The sequence below is a fragment of the Sebastes fasciatus genome, chromosome 3 (assembly GCF_043250625.1).
Source record: "Sebastes fasciatus isolate fSebFas1 chromosome 3, fSebFas1.pri, whole genome shotgun sequence".
NCBI lineage: Eukaryota > Metazoa > Chordata > Actinopteri > Perciformes > Sebastidae > Sebastes > Sebastes fasciatus.
The window spans coordinates 20357813-20378539 of NC_133797.1; the positions used below are offsets into that span (position 1 = coordinate 20357813).

General features: G+C 39.2%; 1 protein-coding gene across 4 annotated transcripts; it reads left to right on the forward strand.

The window, feature by feature from the left end:
* The first annotated feature begins 9366 nt into the window (after nucleotides 1-9366).
* Nucleotides 9367-20501, forward strand: anxa5b (annexin A5b). 4 transcript variants are annotated; one of them, XM_074629476.1, is made up of 13 exons: nucleotides 9367-9566; nucleotides 9830-9884; nucleotides 13974-14058; nucleotides 14427-14521; nucleotides 15534-15647; nucleotides 15788-15878; nucleotides 16411-16490; nucleotides 17622-17672; nucleotides 18264-18357; nucleotides 18453-18548; nucleotides 18655-18713; nucleotides 19843-19965; nucleotides 20058-20501. In XM_074629476.1, exons 1-13 carry the CDS (start codon nucleotides 9454-9456, stop codon nucleotides 20118-20120), a joined length of 1119 nt encoding a protein of 372 aa, XP_074485577.1. In that variant the 5' UTR covers nucleotides 9367-9453; the 3' UTR covers nucleotides 20121-20501. The 4 variants fall into 4 exon arrangements, with proteins under 4 accessions (XP_074485577.1, XP_074485578.1, XP_074485579.1 ...); XM_074629477.1 differs by having other exon boundaries at nucleotides 9476-9615; XM_074629478.1 differs by having other exon boundaries at nucleotides 9505-9621.
* Nucleotides 20502-20727: the final 226 nt, after the last annotated feature.

Consider the following 20727-nt stretch of genomic DNA (forward strand, 5'->3'; position numbering starts at 1 on the left):
TTGTAGCACCGATGGAGTAACAGCTTTTGGTGGGGGCTGTGTCATGGTGTGGGGCGGCATCTTCCTCACTGGCAAAACAAGGCTCGTCATCATTGAAGGCCATCTCAAAGCAGGGAGATATCGGGATGAGATTCTGCAGCCAGTGGCGATCCCATATCTCCACAATCTGGCACCTAACTTCATCCTCCAAGATGACAACGCTCGCCCCCACAGAGCCAGGGTTATCACAGACTACCTCCACAATGTGGGAGTGGAGAGAATGGAACGGCCTGCCAAGAGTCCACACCTCAACCCAATTCAACATGTGGGATCAGGTTGAGCGTGCTGTACGTGTTAGAGTGACCAACACAACCTCGTTGGCTGACCTGCAACGAATCCTGGTTGAGGAATGGAACGCCATCCCACAGCAACGTGTGACCAGGTTGGTGACCAGCATGAGGAGGAGGTGCCAGGCTGTTGTGGCTGCGTATGGATCTTCCACCGCTACTGAGGCTCCTGACGGTGTATTAAATGAATAAAGTGTAAAATAGCCAATATGTCTTGTTTGTTCCTTGTTACTGATAGAGAGTTCAATCATCCAATCCACCAAACAACTCAAAACAAGAGTCAACACAAACAGTAGAATACACTGTTTACCATTGACGGAGCATTTTGGCAAATTTTTCTTGGGTGCTACCCACATAATCAGCTGTGCTGCTCATCCCACAAATGCATGATCCTTACAAGTTAGACATCATTGCGAAGGTAAATAAACAGGCTTTCCAACGATGTAAAATACAATGCCAATTAGCATTGATACAACAGAGAAATAATCAACCAAACACAAGTTTACAAACTTTGTTTTTCCAGTATATATATATCCTCTCTCCTCCCTCCAACGATCTCCTATGGATAGAAAAGGGCATAAATCCTGAGCTATCAAACCAGGCTCACGAATTTACGATACGCTATCAGAGGCATTTTTAATGCTAGATTATCCTTGCTACACGTTTAGCTATATAGTGACTTCCCAGAAAGAGATATATCCTTATGAAAAAACATTTAGCTAAGTTAAATCACACCACTAAATGTGAGATAAGTCAAACCATGTGCTTTCTAGAAATAAAAGGTGTGTGACGTATTAATCACTCCCTATCAATGGTTCTGGCTAATGAGTTAAATATATATTTTTTTAACTTAACCATCTTATTGCTAAGTGTAATGTTGTGCACTACACAGATCAAATGTTAATCAGTCAGGCCATAGCCTATATGGCTGCATGTACCCATTGACCACTTTCAATACAAAGTACATCTTCACTGAAATAACTGTGGTGTAGAAGTACATTTACTCAAGTACTGTACTTTAGTACAACTTTAAGGTACTTGTATCTATCTGAGCATTCCATTTTATGCTACTTTAGCCGATATTTAAAATATATATATGATATATATATATTTTTTACTTCACTACCATTTATGGGACATTAGTTACATAGTTACATTGCAGATTCAGATTAATTAAGTATATTTAAGTAAAATATCTGAGTGCTTCTTCCACCACTGTTGGTACAGGGTATTAATGTTCTTCTATGACTTGTTTATACCATCCAACATAAAGAAAATAGTGTATTACTTTTGTTCTCATGTAAGGCACTAGCACCGACTGTACCAACATGGAAGAAAACAGGTACATTCTGTGAAATACGTCTGGACTGAGTGTGTAATGATAGAAAATATAGAAGAACATGGAAATGTATTTCTATGCAAAACTGTCCTCATATTTTAAAACAATTGCATATTTTTGGTTGTCGTTTTTTTTGTCTTTTTAGAATCATAATAAGCAGTTGTTTTAGAATAAAGATATGGAGCTAAATAGCATACAGTAGGCTAACTTAACCTTTTGTTTTATCCCTATAGACTGTGTCCGATGGGTTTTCACTCACACAGAAATGATGTCAGTGTTTCCTAACAGTTTTGGAGAAAAGTAAAAGAGCATTTTAGGTCTTATCAACCGCTGCATCAGTCAAAGAAAAAACTGCAAGCAATAGAGCGCTTTATTACAACTTGTTCTGTCTTTGTAATAATCCCAATGTGTTGCCACTGTATGTGACTCCCTTGTAGATTAATCACCAGTGTTGGTGTTGTCTCCTGCAGGATGGCATTTAACTGTCATTCATGTGTTTCTCAATCCACCATGATCTGCAAGAACATGCTTGTTTATTGGAACTAACATCATCTAAAGGGCAGACCGCAGTTGCCAAATGTGAGCATAGTTCATGGTGCCGCTAATCTGCCAGTATAGAGCAATGTACTGTACTGTACATAGAACATTGAGTGCGGTTGTAAATTCCATGCATATTCACTCACTTAGTAATCCTTAGGTTTGCACACTTTGCATGAATTTGAGTGACTCTTCACTGCTTACAGTTACAGACTGTAGTCTGGATTCTGCCACAGGGGTAATTCGTTAATGAATTTAATGAATCCTGTTTTCCCAATTTTTCTCTACCTGTTTGTTCAAGTTGGTGTTTCTCTAAATATATACACCTTTTCTTAGTAAGTTTGTTCATGTTGGTACATGCCAGTGAGAGTGAGAGTGTGTAAATAAATGCTCTGTGTTGCTTCCCTGTCTGTTTTATTTCCAGTTGTGGCTATAATGAAGCTGACCACTCTACTTCCTCCTGGCGGCACTGCTATCACACTAGCTCACACTTTAATAACACTCATTTATAACACTCTTTGCATTTTGTTTATGTTTCATTTTGTTATTCTTTGTCGTCATACACTACTACCAGACTCTTTTGAGATTTTTCTCTTACTATTACAGTAAAGGTCTCACGATTACTGCAGTTTCACAAGCGTGTCAGAGAACTACTTCTGCACATTTCCGACAGCAATCGCCGTTTAAGATCCAGTGACTTCATTAGGCTCATCATTCCAAAAGTCCGTACTGTGTTTGGTCATAACTCCTTTCATTTTGCCGCTGCAAATGACTGGAACTCACTACAAAACACGCTCAAACTAACAGCTCTCACCTCTCTCAACATGTTCAAACAAAAGTTGCAACAAGTCATAGTTGACTGCTGTACTTGCTGACCAGCCCTCACTTCTCTCTCTCTCTTCCATTTTTACAAAGAACATCCAGTAATCCGCCTTTTTTTGTACATAGTGTTTATTAATTTACCTATGCTGTTTTTAGCCATTTTCTCATGTGTTTGTCATACTGTATTGTATCTGTGCTGTTTGTGTCACTTGTGTGGACTGTGCTACTGCCTCTTGGCCAGGTCATCATTGTAAATGAGAATTGGTTCTCAATTGATTTTACCTGGTTAAATAAAGGTCAAATAAAAAAAAAACTACGGTGGCCTTCAGGTAGCGTAAAAATTTGAAAGGCTCTCTCTAAAACCAGTGTTTGGTTCGTCCGTTCTGGGCTACTGTAGAAATATGGTGGAGCAATATGGCGGACTCTGTGAAGAGGACCCGCTCCCTATGTAGATATAAACGGCTCATTCAAAGGTAACGAAAACACAACGATTCTTAGTCTCAGATGATTATACATGCATGTTGCAATTGATTTAATCATGTATCCCTCAAGAAAACATGCCAAATATTTCAAATGTGCCCGTAGGCCCTTTTTTATATATATATATATATATATATATATATATTTTCAAAATACAAACCAGTGTTGCACTGTAGCTGCATGTTTTATTCATGCGGGGTTCAACGTTGTAAATAGGTTTTAATCAGAAGTGAAGATAGACGATCCCTAAAGGTATTGATTATACATACCTGCAGGGTGAGGTCAGAAGCTGTGTGTGAGAGAAATGGAGAGATATTGCCTGTGGGTTAGGTCAGAGCGATATGGGTAGCTGTTGACTTATTCTATGAGTCTACGCGTCTATCAGTCTGTCTGGGAGTATTTGTGGGTGGTTGAAAAGCAGGCAAGCAAGAGTGAGGCAGCAGTCTGTGGAAAATTTCAGTAGAAGAACACAAGAGAGGCGCAAACCCCCATCTTTCTTCAATTTTTTTGTTTTCTCTGATTACACTGAATGTGGATGAAGCCGTCAGAGGACACTGATGAGGGGATGCTCAGTAACTCACAGGATATTCAGTTGCACCCTGGAGACAAAACTGCTACCAGACTACCATCAAGATTTTTACTCTTAAATCTGTTTGACTGGGATGAAACTTGATCGCAGTCATTATATCTTTCCTGCCACAGAATTTTTTTTTAACAAAAACGGCTCATGTGTGGTCCTCACAAGATAAGGAAGACCAAACATTCACTTGAGGACCACAGAACAAAATTCCCTTCACTGGACAATTTTCACTTCTCCTCTTCTATATGACAAAAAAGTAACTAGAGGAATCTAATTTTGACCTTTGACCTCAGTTTTCTGTGCACACCAGCATGCCTATCCCGGCAAAATTTGCAGAGGTGAATGGCGTCCCTCCTTTAACAGCAGGCTGGGGATGGAGCATGGGGGTGTACGTTTGTCTCTTTGTGTCACTCAGCATGCTGTTAGCTCTGTTTCTCTGGTTCTTACTTCAACAATCACAACACTACAGACACAGAAGGTGACGATGGCACACAGCTGTTATCGCAAAACAGTCAGTTTTTGCTTGCGTGTGTGCTTGGATGCCTCTGAATATGTGTTTTTTTGGACTCTGTAATATTTTAAATATCTAATCTGTATTGTAGCATAATGCTTGAAATATTTTAAACCTCTGTAAAGGATAAACAAAACATGCTTTTTCGCTTTCAATTGCATATCACGGTCTTCACCACCAGATGGAGTTCAGTTGTCATGGAGATTGCTTTGATCATGTGATATGAAGATCATGAGATGCAATTGATAGCTCTGGAAAAAAAAAAGCTAGTAATGAGGGTTATTGTTGGCCTAAAGGTTAAAGAATAGGAGCTGTAACTGGTTTGATGAAAGAGCAGCATTTGCCAGTTCCTCATTACCACCACTGATATGCCCTTAGTAACAAGCAGTTCAGACTGTGTGTGTGTGTAACTGTGTAAGACTGTGTGTGTTCCTAAAAAACACAAAGCATTGCTGTGGGAAATTGCAAGTGAAACTCCCTTGAATAAATATATAAAGTTGTTTTTTTAAAAAGTGGACCTTGTGTGAAGATTTCTTACACAGAAATAGAAAAACAGCCAGGGACAATGATAACAAAGCTGGACCAATAAAGGTGAGGAATAGACTGTTATGTAAACAAGTTGTGAAAAAAGGTGTATATAAATAAATAATATATAAATATACAGTATATAAAAAGCACAGATGACCAACAGTAAAATAAGACAGCTGACAGTAAGAAATACTGTATATACAACATGTAGGATATATATTTGACAGTGGCAGATGATATGTACATATTCTAAAAAGTTTGTGCATTAAAGATTGAAAGAATTATAATCTATAAAGGCAGTGATAGTGTATTGAGCGCATGAGTGTTCATCAGAGTGATAGCCTGAGGGAACAAACCGTTCTTGTGTGTGGTTGTTTTGGCATACAGCGCTCTGTAGCGCCTCCCAGAAGGGAGAAGCTGGAAGAGGTTGTGTCCAGGGTGTGAAGGGTCTGCAGTGATGCTTCCTGCCCAAATTACTGACTCTGGAGGTGTATAAGTCCTGGATGGAGGGCAGTTGTTTTTTTAAAAAGTGGACATTGTGCAAAGATTTCTTCATGCATACAATAAATGGTCTTTTATATGTTGCTCTTTCAAAAGAAAAGACTAAACTTCAAAAAAGACGAGGTCCGGAGTACTTGGAAGTTCAAACAAGTGTTATGAAGGTGTTCTTTGGGAGGGAACGCAAAAGTTAAACAAAGAAAGGTCCAAGGCACACACAGCCTCAGGGTGAAGAAAGCTGTTGTAAACCAGCTCTATCTTAACATGTACAAGCATATGTTTTTAGAATTGCACCAATAAGTAACCATCTGATTAAAGGCTTTTTGCCAGAAGAGTGCATTGGACCTTCTTTTTTTTGATAAAAGATTAAACATTCTCCTTAAAAAAATCTGTTTTGTGGAGTGAATTATTATTATTATTATTTTTATAAATTTGAATTAGCCATTTTTAAAATAGTATAATCCACTGGTTCCTGGGTCCTGACCCCCACTAGAGGACGCCAAAGCTTCACGGGGGTCACAAGGCCTTCTTGATTTTAAGGGGTGTAAGACAACTTCTTTTAAAAATATGCAGTTGGCCTATATCTCAGAATTGCATTCATTTCTGTGAAAAAAACTAAATGAAATTAAAGTTTGGATTATTATTTAAGATATAAACAGGATAAGGGCACAGTGAAGACCTGAACACAAGCTGTATTCACAGAGTCTTCTCTCTCTGTTAAACAGCCTCGTCATGCATTGGAAAACAACCAAAGAGCTAATGGAGCAATGACCAAGCGTCAGGGAGAAGTAAACACTGAATTTGTCAAACAAAGAAACCTATTAAGTAGGTATGTTTGTTAAAAATATATTTTTTTAAATACATACAGAGAATAGTATTAAAGGTTCCTAAAAATAATAAGACAACTTATCTCTGATGCAATATTTACTGGAAATATCTGCTCTAAATTTGCTCGTTTTACACAAACTTCCTGCAGTTATTGCGTTTACCATTTATCGATTGTTCTGTAGTCTTAATGTTATGCATTGCATATAATGTGAAAGATCCATAAAATATGTTACTTAGTCAGGGGTGTTCAGTTTACTCAATGATAGAAAAGGGGTCCCTTATGGAAAAAGGTTGGGAACCACTGCTATAGTCTATATTCTCTGTGTGTCTCTCTCTCTCTGTTAGAATTGATCTGCAGCTCTCAGTTCAGTTTACTTGGTGATTCATTGACATGCGATGCAGATTCCACACATGCCAAAGGCAAAATGAATGAACAGCATTCAAAGTAGAAACAATGCAAATTAAATCCATATGTTTTTAAGATAAGGTTCTTCATTCATCACATTTTTGCCGTTGAGGCAATGAACCAGTTCTGGTGTCAGTCTCCACCTGATGTCAAAACCTGGTTCTAGTTTCTGTCTATAAATGATCTACACATTATGATTATCTCTATAAATGATTGCTAAATAATCCTTATTTTAAACTTGAGGCTACATGCCAGTTTTTTTTTTACTAACGTACTTTTGTGGGACGTCCCCTGTTGTAAATTACAGATTATTAATTTTAGTTCAGCTAAATTCAGTTCCTGACCTTATAATAAGAGTACAAACCATATACTTGCGTAATGGTTAACTAATACATGACTCATGATGATTTAATGCATGAATTAATGCAGGCTGTATCATGAATTCCTCACCACTAACTAATTATTTAAGGAATGTTAATTCACAGTCATTTTCCAGTTACATAAGCATTCATTTCAGACCATGCATTTGCTCGGCCTCAGTACATATTCTCATAGAAATATCCATACATATTAATAATAAATACCATTGGGTCATGCAGCAACATGTAAATGTTTGCATCTGACGACCAGTTTGATAAAAAAAAAAAGCTTCATATTTCTTTGAGACTAGGTACTGCTCTGCTAATGTAGTAACTGAATTAACATGCCTTAATTAATTAGTTAGTGGTGAGGAATTCATGACACATCCTGCATTAAATCATGCATTAAATCATCATGAGTCATGCATTAGGCCGGCATAACTTAAATGTATGATTTGTACCCTTATTATAAGGTCTGAATGAGTTCTGTTTGGTGCACAGTGTCCAGTGACTATGATACTCCTCGACCTGAACAAAGTTGGCAAATGATACAGACAAAACTAGAAGAGCAACTATTTGAGCAGTTGATCAGTTTCAGTGTGTATGCTACATGATTGAACATGCTTTATTAAATTCTCAGTACAATCTGTTACACATTGTAGCTGTATCACTAACATTTAGAGAATGATCTCATCTTTAACTTGTGGGCGTGAGCGCAGTGTAAACAGACTTTCCTGCTGTCTGTCAGCTTGCTGTTAGCTCTGATGTGTACTGACTTTAAAGGGATAGTTCAGGTGTTTTGAAGTGGGGTTGTATGAGGTACTTATCCGTAGTAGGTGTATTACTTACAGTAGATGACTGTTGACGTACCCCAAGTTTGGAGAAACAGACAGGAGTACCCACACTGGAGCAAAGCAATACAGTGCTGTGGACGGGGACAGCAGAAAAACATATTTTAGCTACCTAAAAGAAAGGCTCACATAAAAAAAAAAATGATATCCGTTGAAGTGTACGCTAAATTTTTCAGCCATAAAAGTTCTGATACAGACTGTATGCTGCTCTGCTACAAACAACAGACAGACTAAATCAACAACTGTAGCAGTGAACATAGAGGAGCATTTAGCAGCTAAAGAGTCCGAAATGTCCCTCAGGATGAGGAGGAGATCCTAAACAGTCCAAATATTGGACGTAAACATTTGTCAAGAGACCACAGACACGACTCCAAATGAATGCTAATGTTGTGTTTGCTGCATGTTACTCTTAACTACTTTATGGTAATGACAGTTTTGCATTTTCAGCTTGTTCTGCACCCAAGGAGCAAAAATATCAATAAATACAGCGTTAACCAAAAAGAAGGCACACTTAATAAATATATACAAAAAAAGCCCCTCTCTCCCTTGACCCAAACAATGTTGACAATACATTATTTAGTAAATGCTAAATGCTAACACTCAAAAATTACTTATATTATTAAAAAACAAAAAACAAAAAAACAATTCTTTACTGTAGGCTATGTTATTCCTTTCTTGTAGCCTAGTATAATGTATTATTAATGTAGCCACGGATAGATACCTTAAAAGATAACATTGCTAAAGGCAGAAGTTGCTGAACCTTTTCCTATGAAGCTCAACAAATTGAATGATATCTACATGAAAACCTGTCAGGTGACTTTTTGTCATTTGTCAGGTGCTACTCACATGTGGATGCAAACACAGGCCTTCTATTCATATATCATATAGAGCCATTGGTGGAATTTAAATAAGTACATTTACTCAAGTATTGCACTTTAAGTACAATTTTGAGGAACTTTACTTGAGTATTTCCGTGCTATACTACGTCATACTTCTACTCCATTACTCTACTACATTTATTTGATAACTTTAGTCACTAGTTACTTTGTAGATTCAGATTATTAATACCAAAAATAAATCAACTGATGAATTATGACATATTGAAGCTTTTATTTAGGTGGAGTAAAAGGAGTAAAAAGACAAACATATATATATATATATATATATTCATCTTTATTTCATATCATATATATATATGTTTGTCTTTTTTACTTCATGTTTGGAAACACAACAGCCTCAGGAGGACACCTCAATAAAAGCTTCAGGACAGCTAAAACCACATTTCCCAGAGTGCTTCAGGAGCAGGGTTGTACCAGAGTCCTCGCGCACTGGGGTGTGGCCCACACACACGCGCACACCCACACGCTCACGTGCACAACGGAGAGTTTATGAGAGTGGGTTTCTGCCGTTGGTCCTCCTTCTCTTCCTCTCTGCTCCCTCTGCCAGGTCTCTCTTTGTCTCTCTGTCCGCTCACAGAGCTTCATCTGACGGATACCAGGCGGTGAGTTCACCGGATCACTTCTCTCACTTTATCACCTGAACTCTAACAGGTAAGAGTCCAGCAGCATCAGCCAGGTGAGCAGCCGCGGTCAGCAGACTAAAGACTAAAGACAGAGACACGTCTGGTCTGCGGAAGTTTGACAGCTATAGGACACCGAGACAGCCAGGCACCGGATATCAGCCAGATGAAGCAGTTGATTACAGATGTTTACAGTAAACACATCTGGTCCTCACAGAGAAACTTTGTTTTTCTTTCTCCAACAGATCTTCTTCTTCTTCTTCTTCTCGAGCTGAAAAAACCTCCAAGACTGCCAAAATGGTGAGTCATCTTCACTTTACTGACTTTTTAAACTGTTAATTTAAAGAAAACATGTCGAACTTTATATTAAACACATGATTAAAATAATAAGTGGTCAAAAATCCGTTATTTATGCAAATATATGAGTCATAAAAGGTTTTTACCCTCTGAACTCCCAAGAAAACGCCCACTTTTATCCACATTATATAATGCTAGGACTTTTTTTTGTATCTAAATGTAGGTTGGAGTTTATAAAATGTTGAATGTTTATTCACGGTTGATAACTTGTCAATTTACATGAATCATGAAAAAAGCCCATTATGCTGCTATGTAGCAGATGTGGCAGCACATCTGTTTAAGATAAACAAAAGTCTGAGCTTGGCATCCATTTACATACACTTCAATGAGGAACTTGTTGAAGTGTATTTCACATAGAGGGTATGAAATACTGATGAAACTTTTAGTTTTTCAAGTTTTAAGTGTGCCAATGCTTGCGGACGTTTCATTTTGGGGAAGTTTATTGTATGACTCACTCATGTGGGCTCTCTTCCATTCGGGTGGGTCTCTCCGTGTTTAATACTCCCATTTCCACGTCTAGCCTGCAGTTTAAAGCCGTCTTCCCTCTCTTAAAGGGGACACACTTCTCTTTTTCTTTTTGTCAGGGTGGAGCTTAACATCACCATAAAATAAAACCTGATAATATTCCTGATAATCAGCTGCGATGATGTAACTCTGCTGACAGTTTGTCTGAGGCTGTAAACCGAAGTTCCCTTTGTTATGAAATACTTACAAAAGTCAGTTTGAATGTGTCTTTCTCAGACGAAGGTCTAAATTGAGGATAAGGATACAACAGCTAATGCAGCGAAAACACCAAAAGCAACAATAAGTTGATCCTATACCAACAATAATTAACAAGTGTCTGATAGAGAGTATTCCTCTGTGCCATAGACCTCAACTGAAATTAGAAACACATCAATGAGCCACACCTTTGCACTGAATGACATGTTCACAGGCATGTATCAATCAATCAATCAACATTTATTTGTATAGCCCTTTACAATAACCAAAAGGTACCCAAAGTGCTTTACATTAACATCAAGAAATAACAGGAATAAAAAAACAACATATCATAAAATCATAAAAAGGTACATAAAAAGCACAGGGAAAATGTCACAGCGCTGCTAGGTATTAAAAGCCAATCTAAATAAAAAGGTCTTGAGCTTAGATTTAAAAAGTACCAGGTCAGTGACAGTGCGTATATCAGGGAGTAACTTGTTCCATAGTTTAGGAGCAGCGACAGCAAAAGCACGATCAACCCACAGCTTATACCTCGACCTTGGGACTTCTAAAAAAAGTTGACCCTGATGACCGGAAAGCCCTGTTATGCTCTCGGAGAGTTAAAATCTCTGACAAATAAGGTGGGGCGAGGCCGTTAATGGCTTTAAAAACAAACATCAAGAGCTTAAAATCGATTCTAAAGCGAACTGGAAGCCAATGGAGCGAGTAAAGTACAGGGGTGATGTGTTCACGTCTGGAAGTGTTGGTTAAAAAGCGATGTGTATAGTTTATTTTGAGTCACATACTGTACACTGTCCTTGAGCTGACAAATGTCCCCAACAAATGCAACATTTACTCCTGTTTTAGTAGCATTTGCTAAAAAAAATTACAGCACCCAGCAGGTTTTAGGAAATGATTATGCCTTTTTAAAAGTTCTAATATAGATTTGTTCAATAGGAAAGAAGATGCTTCAGCCTCCCCACCCCAAGATGATTTTAACGAGACATTCAGTAACATTATCTAGTAATTTTTATGTTTTTGATAATATATAATTAATCCAGGCATTCTCTTTTATGCATTTAAAAACAGTTGTGTGTCCCAGAGTTTCTCACATGATCCTCCTGATTTCAAAGAGTTTCTGACGTCATCTGATTGAGAAAACGGTTACATTTTCATATTCAAACATGTAAAGAAAGCTCTCTAAAGCAGAGATACCTGTTGGTTGTAGCAGCCTGTCCTGTTGACATATACTGTAGAGAGGGTCAACAACATAACTCCATCACCATCAGACGCCCCCAGCCTCAGGTCATGTCTGAGCTTGCTCCACACAACGTATCGCTCGCTATAGGAGCTCAAACTGTGTCTAACATTCCAGTGGAGATGATCTGCATTGTGTTGTTGTAAATATCCTCTTGTTCGGCTGTTTGTCCGAGCAGTCGCCTGCACGCTGATTAGATTTTAGTTTAGCTTGTGGTGATGAGTGTGTTTATGAGGAAGGAGAGCGCGAGGACATTTTGGCGTTCCGTCCTGCAGAAACACAGAATCCTGGTTGTTAACTTGGACGTCCCACAAATTTTTTCCTTTCCAGATTTTCAGGCTCAGAGATTCCAGAGACATTCCCGTGGTTTTCCTCTCTAAACATCCCTCGCCCTTCAATATAAGAAGCAACAACTTGGCTTATCTTACTGTTAATGTGTCACATTTTTATTGAGTGTTTAGAATGAGTGCAGCATTGTTACAGAAATAAGTCTTTTGAACTCAAATCGATCTTAAAGTTAATGTTTTACAGCCTTAACACATTCCTACTGTCCTCACTATCGATCAGTCTGCCCGTCTGAAACACTTTTTCCGCATTCAGAGGAATTAGTAGCCTGATAATCCATCATATTTGAATCAAAACCGAGATGTATTCTGATGGGAGAACATGCTGTTCATGAAACAGGCGTGTATGAAATGAGAGCTTGTGAGGACATCTGCATGTATTTTCATGAAGTCTGCAAGTCATTAAGGTCATCTGAATGGGGGGGAAGTCTTTGATGAGTGTATGCACACACAACAAATGTGAGATACAGTGTTTTATATGTACATTATGCACTATGCATGAATGTAAAGATTGATTAAGTGCGTTCTGTAATTTAATTAATGGGGAGAAGGGGAAAAGTCTTTGATGACGTTATGTCTATCTTCAGCATGAATCTACAGATTGATTATATTTATCTGTCTGCAATGATGTGCATGAGGAATCAGATCAGAGATAGTAGAGAGATATGTTAATGTAAGCATGAAGCTACAGTACAGATTGATTAAGTACAGTATGATCTACGATGCTATAGCATTTACTTTATATCTGATAAGAAGCCAGAAAGATGTACTTATGATAAATACATTTCTCTTCCGAAGGACCAACTTGTTTACAGACAAATTTAGCGTGCATTAATGATGTAACTGTTGTTACGGCAACACACTTGAAGAGACTCCTCGTCTTACATCAACTTCCTGTTTGATGCTCCCGAGTACAGGAACATTAACAAAGGAGTTATTGGTTTTTATTACTCAAACAACAACAAGACGACATTCAATACAAGAGGGCAATTAGCCAAAAAATGCAATTAGTGACTGTCAAACTTGTCAAGCGAGATATATATATATATATATATATATATATATATATATATATATATATTAGCACTTCAATGAAGTGTGCATATAACTGTCAGGTTTTTGCATGGTGTTATGCTGGAAGTTATCAGTGTCTGCAAATCCTGTGATAAATAATCTGCATTAGTAATTATGGATTCCGTGCAACATTTTGTATAGGGCTGCAACTAACGATTATTTTTATTGTCGATTAATCTGTTGATTTATTTTATTGATTAATCAATTAGTTGTTTGGTGTAAAATGTCGATCAGTGTTTCCCAAAGCCCAAGATGACATCCTCACATGTCTAGTTTTGTCCACAACTCAAAGATATTCAGTTTACTGTCATAGAGGAGTAAAGAACCCAGAAAGTATTCACATTTAAGAAGCTGGAAACAGAGAATTTAGACTTTAGGTTTTTCTTAAATAATTACTCAAACCAATCAATTATCAAAATAGTTGGCGATTAATTTGATAGTTGACAACTATTTGATTAATTGTTGCAGCTCTAATTTTGTATCTGATATCTGTGTATTGCAGTCTGGAGAGCATTTGAATACATTTAGAGATACAGTATAGAGGTCCATAATTCGGGAGAAGTATCAGCTGCCCTACGAAAAAGGAATTTTTAACTATAACTTGGGAAACTTTACATCAGAATAATCCTCCTCTGTCCATTTTGTTCCATGTTGCAGGCCAGCAGAGGAACCGTAAAAGCCGGTGTAAACTTCAATGCCACTGCAGATGCTGAGGTCCTGTACAAGGCCATGAAAGGGCTGGGTAAGATGCTTGTGTGTGTGTGTGTGTATATAAGCACATCTGCTGTCAGCATAGTGTCATCTGATACGCCCAGGGCTGGTCAGCCGGTAGTACAACTTCAACAGACCAATCAGAGAGCGTTGTTTGGGGAGTTCCTCTCACTGCTGTCTGGGTGGAGCTCCACCCAGACGGCAGTGAGTCATGAACACACGAGCAGAGATGAAACTTGAGTCACTACGAGGGAAAAAGAATAAACTCAACTGAAGGTTGTAATTATATGGGTGAAATAGTTGTAATCAAGAGTCCACCTCGACAGAGCTTGCTCATCGTTATGTCATGTGTGTTTATCTTGCTGCTTGGCTGGGTAACCATGGTGCTTGTCGTCGTAGGGACTGATGAGGATGCCATCTTGCAGCTGTTGGTGGCTCGCAATAACTCCCAGAGGCAGCAGATCAAGGCCGCCTACAAAACTCTGTTTGGAAAGGTTGGACTATACCTTAACAGCTGTTAAATCACATGACCGCACATATTACATGAGCTCCAACTTAAAAAAAAGGCCTCAGTATGCTTCAAATGAACTACTCTGAGGAACAAACATGTTAAAGGTGTAAACATAACTCCTGTAATGTTTATACCTGGCTGCTTCCCCTTGTTTCCAGTCTTTATGCTAAGCTAAGTTAACTGGCTCCTGGGTGGGATTGATCTTCTTCAATACAGCATGATGTTCATTTAATAAATGATGGTCCTATTTAGATTGAAATAGACCATAAAGCAGGGTATGCTTTAGGGCGTGGCTACCTTGTGATTGACAGGTCGCTACCACGGCGTTGTCCAATCTGGGAGTTGTCTGTGTTTTCGTCTTACAACTTTAACCCTTTCACAGTGTGCGTTCAGTTCATGAAAGTTAATTGTTAACTCGTTTCACTTGGTGACAGATGGCGACAGCCAAAATGCTGAAGTCCAGGCTTCAAAACAAACAAATGGGTGACGTCACGGTGACTACGTCCACTTCCTATATACAGTCTATGGTCCCAACATGGTTAGCTGTTGCTTATTGAGCCATTTGAGCTTAACAGAGGACTCCAATCCTGCCAGCTTTTACACCTCTGCACACCTGGCCAATGCTTGTCAGCCAGGTGTGCAGAAGTGTTTGTTATGCCTGTCAGATTATCGGATTACACAAATCTGCTGTTGGAAAGTGGGTTTCAGAGACTGTTAGATGATTCAACCAGCTCTTCATTTGAAGCATACTGAGGCCTTTAAACCCAATGACCGTACATAACATCAAAGCTTCAACAGTGGAACCATTACTGTCAGCACAGATCATCAGCAGAAAATCCATATCCATCCATATCATATATCCATATGTGACATGGCAAGATTTAACCATAACAAAACAATCCAGCTGCACACAACAACCATAAAATCCTTCACTGCATGGCGATGGCGTCACACACAGGATTTAATTAAAAGTACCTGATGTATCTCCGTAACAGGATCTGGTAGATGACCTGAAGGGAGAGCTGGGAGGAAAATTTGAGACCCTGATCGTGGGTCTGATGACCCCGCCCCTGGCTTACGACGTGACATTGCTCCGCAACGCCATCAAGGTAAGTGCTGCAGCTGATGGATATAAGATCGATGAAGACTCTTATGTAGTGTAGATGGAGAGTTTCTGAGTAGAGACATAACGTTTTAGCGGTCAGAGCAGCAGGAAACTCATCAGACGTTTCCTTCCTTTGACATGTAGGGAGCAGGAACAGATGAGAAGGTCCTGGTGGAGATCCTCGCCTCCAGAACGCCTCAGCAGGTGAAGGAGATCGTCGCTGCTTATAGAAAAGGTAACACACACACTCTAATACTGCATTATACTGAAGTCGTTATTGGTCCTCATTAATAGCAACTTTTATTGTAACATAACTTTATTTATATATTATGTAGAGACAAACTGAGAATACCAGTTGAAACACACACTATTTCATTTATGTGTATAAGACCTTTTTAAAACTGTGAATTATTAATATTTTCAGTGGCATACAGTACATAGAGTTTCAATGAGAAGTGGGGCTAAAAAATAGATTGTATCATAGTTTAAGTTTTATTTGTTACATTCTTCTGCTGTATTTGTGTGTATAAAAACTATAAAAACTACATATGTTACAGCCTTGAACTGTTCTATAACATTTCGAGTGTTTATCAGTAACGTTTTGTACATTTTTGGAGGCACCTGTGTCTTTTTTTCATGTATTTTGGGTTCCTGATAGCTTTATACTTTGTTAAATTCACACAATGATAAGTCTGACTTACAGAAGTGTGACAAACATTTTTTAAACATCAGGTCTAAAATAAAACTTTAACATGTTTGTTCCTCAGAGTATGATGACGACCTGGAGGAGGACATCTCCGGCGACACTTCAGGTCACTTCAAGAGACTTCTGGTTATTCTGCTGCAGGTGAATCTCCTCTTCGCTATCCTTGTCTCCTCTTCTCTTTCCTATCTGTGTTTCCTTTCCTCTTCTCTATCCTTATCACCTCTCTTCTGTGTCTCCTTTCCTCTTTTTTCGTCTCCTCTCAACTCCTCTATCCTTGTCGCCTCTCTCCTTTCCTTGTTTCCTCTCCTCTCCCCTATCCTTGTCTCCTCTGCTCTCCTCTTTTCTTTGTCTCCTCTCCTCTCCACTCCCCTATTCTTGTGTCCTCTCCTCTCTTGTCTCCTCATCTCTATCTTTGTGTCCTGTACTCTCCTCTATCCGTTTCTCCTGTCCTCTATCCTTATGTCCTTTCCTCTCCTCTCCTCTTTTCCATTGTGTCCTTTCCTCTATCCTCCTCTCCTCTATCCTTGTCTCATCTCTTCTATCCTTGTTTTGTCTCCTTTATCCTTGTCTTCTCTCCTCTCTTCTCCGCTATCCTTTTCACCTCTCCACTCCCCTTCTTGTGTCCTCTCTCTCGTCTCCTCTTGTCTTTTCTCCTCTTGTCTTGTTTCCTCTATCCTTGTGTCGTCTCCTTTATCCTTGTGTCCTCTCCTCTATTATTGTCTCCTCTCCTCTCCTCTCCTCTCCTCTCCTCCCCTCTCCTCTCCTCTCCTCTCCTCTCCGCTATCCTTCTTGTGTCCTCTCTCTCCTCTCCTCTTGTCTTGTCTCCTCTATCCTTGTCTCATCTCCTTTATCCTTGTCTTCCCTCCTCTATTATTGTCTCCTTTCCACTCCCCTCTTTTTTGTCCCCTCTTCCCTATCCTCGTCTCCTCTCCTCTATCCTTGTCTTCTTTCCTCTCCTCTATCCTTGTCTCTTCTATCTTCGTCTCTTCGCCTCTATCCTTGTCTCCTCTCCTCTATCCTCGTCTCGTCTCGTCTCGTCTCCTCTATCCTTGTCTCGTCTTCGCTATCCTTATCTTGTCGCCTCTATCCTCCTCTCATCTCCTTTCATCTCCTCTTGCCCCCCTTTATTCTTGTCTCCTCTCCTCTATCCTCCTCTCGTCCTCAACTCGTCTCCTCTATCCTTGTCTCCTCTCCTCTATCCTCCTCTTGTCTTGTCTCCTCTATCCCTGTCTCGTCTCCTCTCTAACAGAGACACATGTTGTCTGTCCTCAGGCGAACAGGCAGAGGGGGATCCAGGAGGGAACCATTGCGACTGACGCTCAGGTGAGTCGGTTGTTTTTATCGTTGGTCAGTAAATATTTCTGTTTTTCACCATCAATGGTGTCTTTGTCCTTCATTCTGCGGGTGTGACTGTCACATGTGTTTGTGGATACGATCTAAATGCGGCTCTTTGAAGTGTGTGTGCATGTGTGTGTGCGTGTGTTTTGGAGGTGGGGGAGGCAGTTTGAACAGCTGATCTGTATTGATGTTATGACGCCTCCTTGTGGAGGGAGCGAGTACAATTTCCCTTGAAACTTCATGTTTGAATTTAAACTGTGAAGGGGTACTGAATGTTTTTGGAGGACAGCGTCTGTATGAACATGATCCACCTCCAGTGCTGAGGAGACTTAGACTCATTAGTATCGCTGATAGATTCTCTCTCATCTGTTATATGTTAAATGATGATAGCGAGGCTCTGAAAGAGCTGAATCTCTTCAACTCCTCAGCACATACTGTATTAAGTAAGAAGTACAATATTTCCCTCTGAAATGTAGTGCAGTAGAAGTATAAAGTAGCATAACATGGAAATACCCAAATGTACTCTGCTTTTGAAGGACAATGTGTGATGTGTACTGTTTGTTTCTGTGGTCGCAGGTCCTCTTCAAGGCAGGAGAGCAGAAGTTCGGCACTGATGAACAAACGTTTGTCACCATCCTGGGCAACCGGAGTGCAGAGCATCTTAGGAAAGGTTTGTCTGTGTGTGTCTGAGAGTTGCATCCTCTGTAATAGTTTTGCAGCTTCACATAATAATATCCAGACTAATTCTGAACCTGTGTGTTTCAGTGTTCGATGCTTACATGAAGTTGTCTGGATACGAGATGGAGGAGACCATCAAGAGGGAAACATCTGGAGGCCTGAGAGATCTGCTTCTGGCCGTCGGTACGAAACTGCCGCAGCCTGCTTCTGTTGTCAGCTTCTTGAGAGGCAGTGACTAATGTGTGAGTGAATAATAATAACAATCGTCTTTTCTGTTTTTCTTTTACAGTGAAGTGTGCCAGGAGCGTTCCAGCCTATTTTGCGGAGACTCTGTACTATGCGATGAAGGTAAGACAACGATGATGTCTAAAATGGACATCCAAGTATAATCAATGCTACGTTTAGCCACCATAACAGTAGTTGATAACACATTATAGGGCCAGCAAAATACAATCCATTGCTGCTTAAATGTTTTTTTAATATACGTCGTTATTGGTGGACGTTTGAAAAACACAGAACTGTGAATTTAAATAGAGACACACTCATTTAGCTCAACTCACAAGTACAATTAATGTTCTTTGTTGTCAATCCATATGCTCAGTTTATTCCAATTTGACCCAGACTGTCATTAAATTAATCAAGACAGTTAGTTGTTTGGAAACTAGGGCTGCAACTAATGATTATTTTCATTGTCGATTAATCTGACGATTATTTTCTCCATTAATCGATTAGTTGTTTTGTCTATAGAATGTCAGAAAGTGGTGAAAATATTGATCAGTGTTTCCCAAAGCCCAAGATGATGTCCTCAAATGTCTTGTTTTGTCCTCAACTCAAAGATATTCAGTTTACTGTCATAGAAGAGTAAAGAAACCAGAAAATATTCACATTTAAGAAGCTGGAATCAGAGAATTTTAACTTTTTTTTTCGCAAAAAATGACTCAAACCGATTATCAAAAATTGTTGCCAATTAATTCAATAGTTGACAACTAATTGATTAATTAATTAATCGTAACAGCTCTATTGGAAACTTAAAGGCTCATGGAAAAAACTGCTTGTAGCCCTTGCTGCCTTTGTCAAGGTTGAAAGGAGTAATAAAGTTTGCCGTCTTGGTTCGGACTACGGAGCCTCCATGTTGTTGTTTTATAAATATAAGCAGTGCAAAAGAAAATCAGAAAAACAACCTCGTTATGAAAAAAAATTGTCACTTTTTTGCCTCGCAATATTCACGTTCTGTGTGAAAGTACTCATGACAAAAATAACAGTTCTAAAAAACATGACGACATCCGAATTGATCACATGAAAAAAAATGCTGCCAGTGTGTTACAGCCTTAAAATGAATACAAAATGGGCACATGTATCACGATTATTAAACCAGACACATGTTAACTCTTTCTTAATATTTACAGAGGCTTGTGCTCTCAGATAATAGTTGCATACATGTATGAGGCAGACGGTCATCGTGTGTTTGTTGTTACAGGGTGGAGGAACCGATGATAACACCCTGATCAGAGCGATGGTGACTCGCAGTGAGGTGGACTTGTTGGACGTCAGAACTGAGTTCAGGAGGATGTTTGCCCACTCTCTCTTCTCCATGATCAAGGTACACACACACACACACATGAATAAAGAAACACACTGCACTACACACATATAAAACATTTCACTTAAATTCTGCGTGTGTTTGTGTTACAGGGAGATACCGGCGGCGACTACCGAAAGGCCCTTCTGTTGCTCTGTGGTGGAGATGACGCGTAACCGTGTTAACAAGCAATAAAACAGGAACCACCTGAAGTGCCTCTTCTCTAAATCGGCCTCTTTTTGGGTCGCCGGCTCACCAAAACAAGAAGTTGACAAAATTCATCACAACAAATCGTTCTTTTGTGTGTGTGTGAGAGAGACGGCCCGATCAGGTCTTTTTAAACTATGACTCCAAATAATGTCTTTGAAAGGTAGCTAACATTTTGTTCACGTCCACATTAATAAATGCAGCTTTTGCTCGACTAACATTTTCAATATGACTAATATTATATCATTAGTTTGTAATGCGGAGGTATCAGACTGCAATTGTTTGGTTTGCACTTATTATGGCAGAAACAATATTATGCAATAATAAACATTTCAACTGATGAAGTACGACACATGTTTCTCGTCTCTGCTGCGTCTCAGTACCAATCCTGTCCTTCAATACACATGTACCTGTTGTACAAGTACCTGTTTGATTTCTGTTGAACATGCACTGGTCTCTCACAGCCACTAGAGAGAGGTAGAGCAGCTTTGATAGAGATAAGTTCACCCATGTCATCATTGCTTGAAGACAGAGGTGGAAAATACTTGAGTATACTATACTTAAGTACATTTTTTT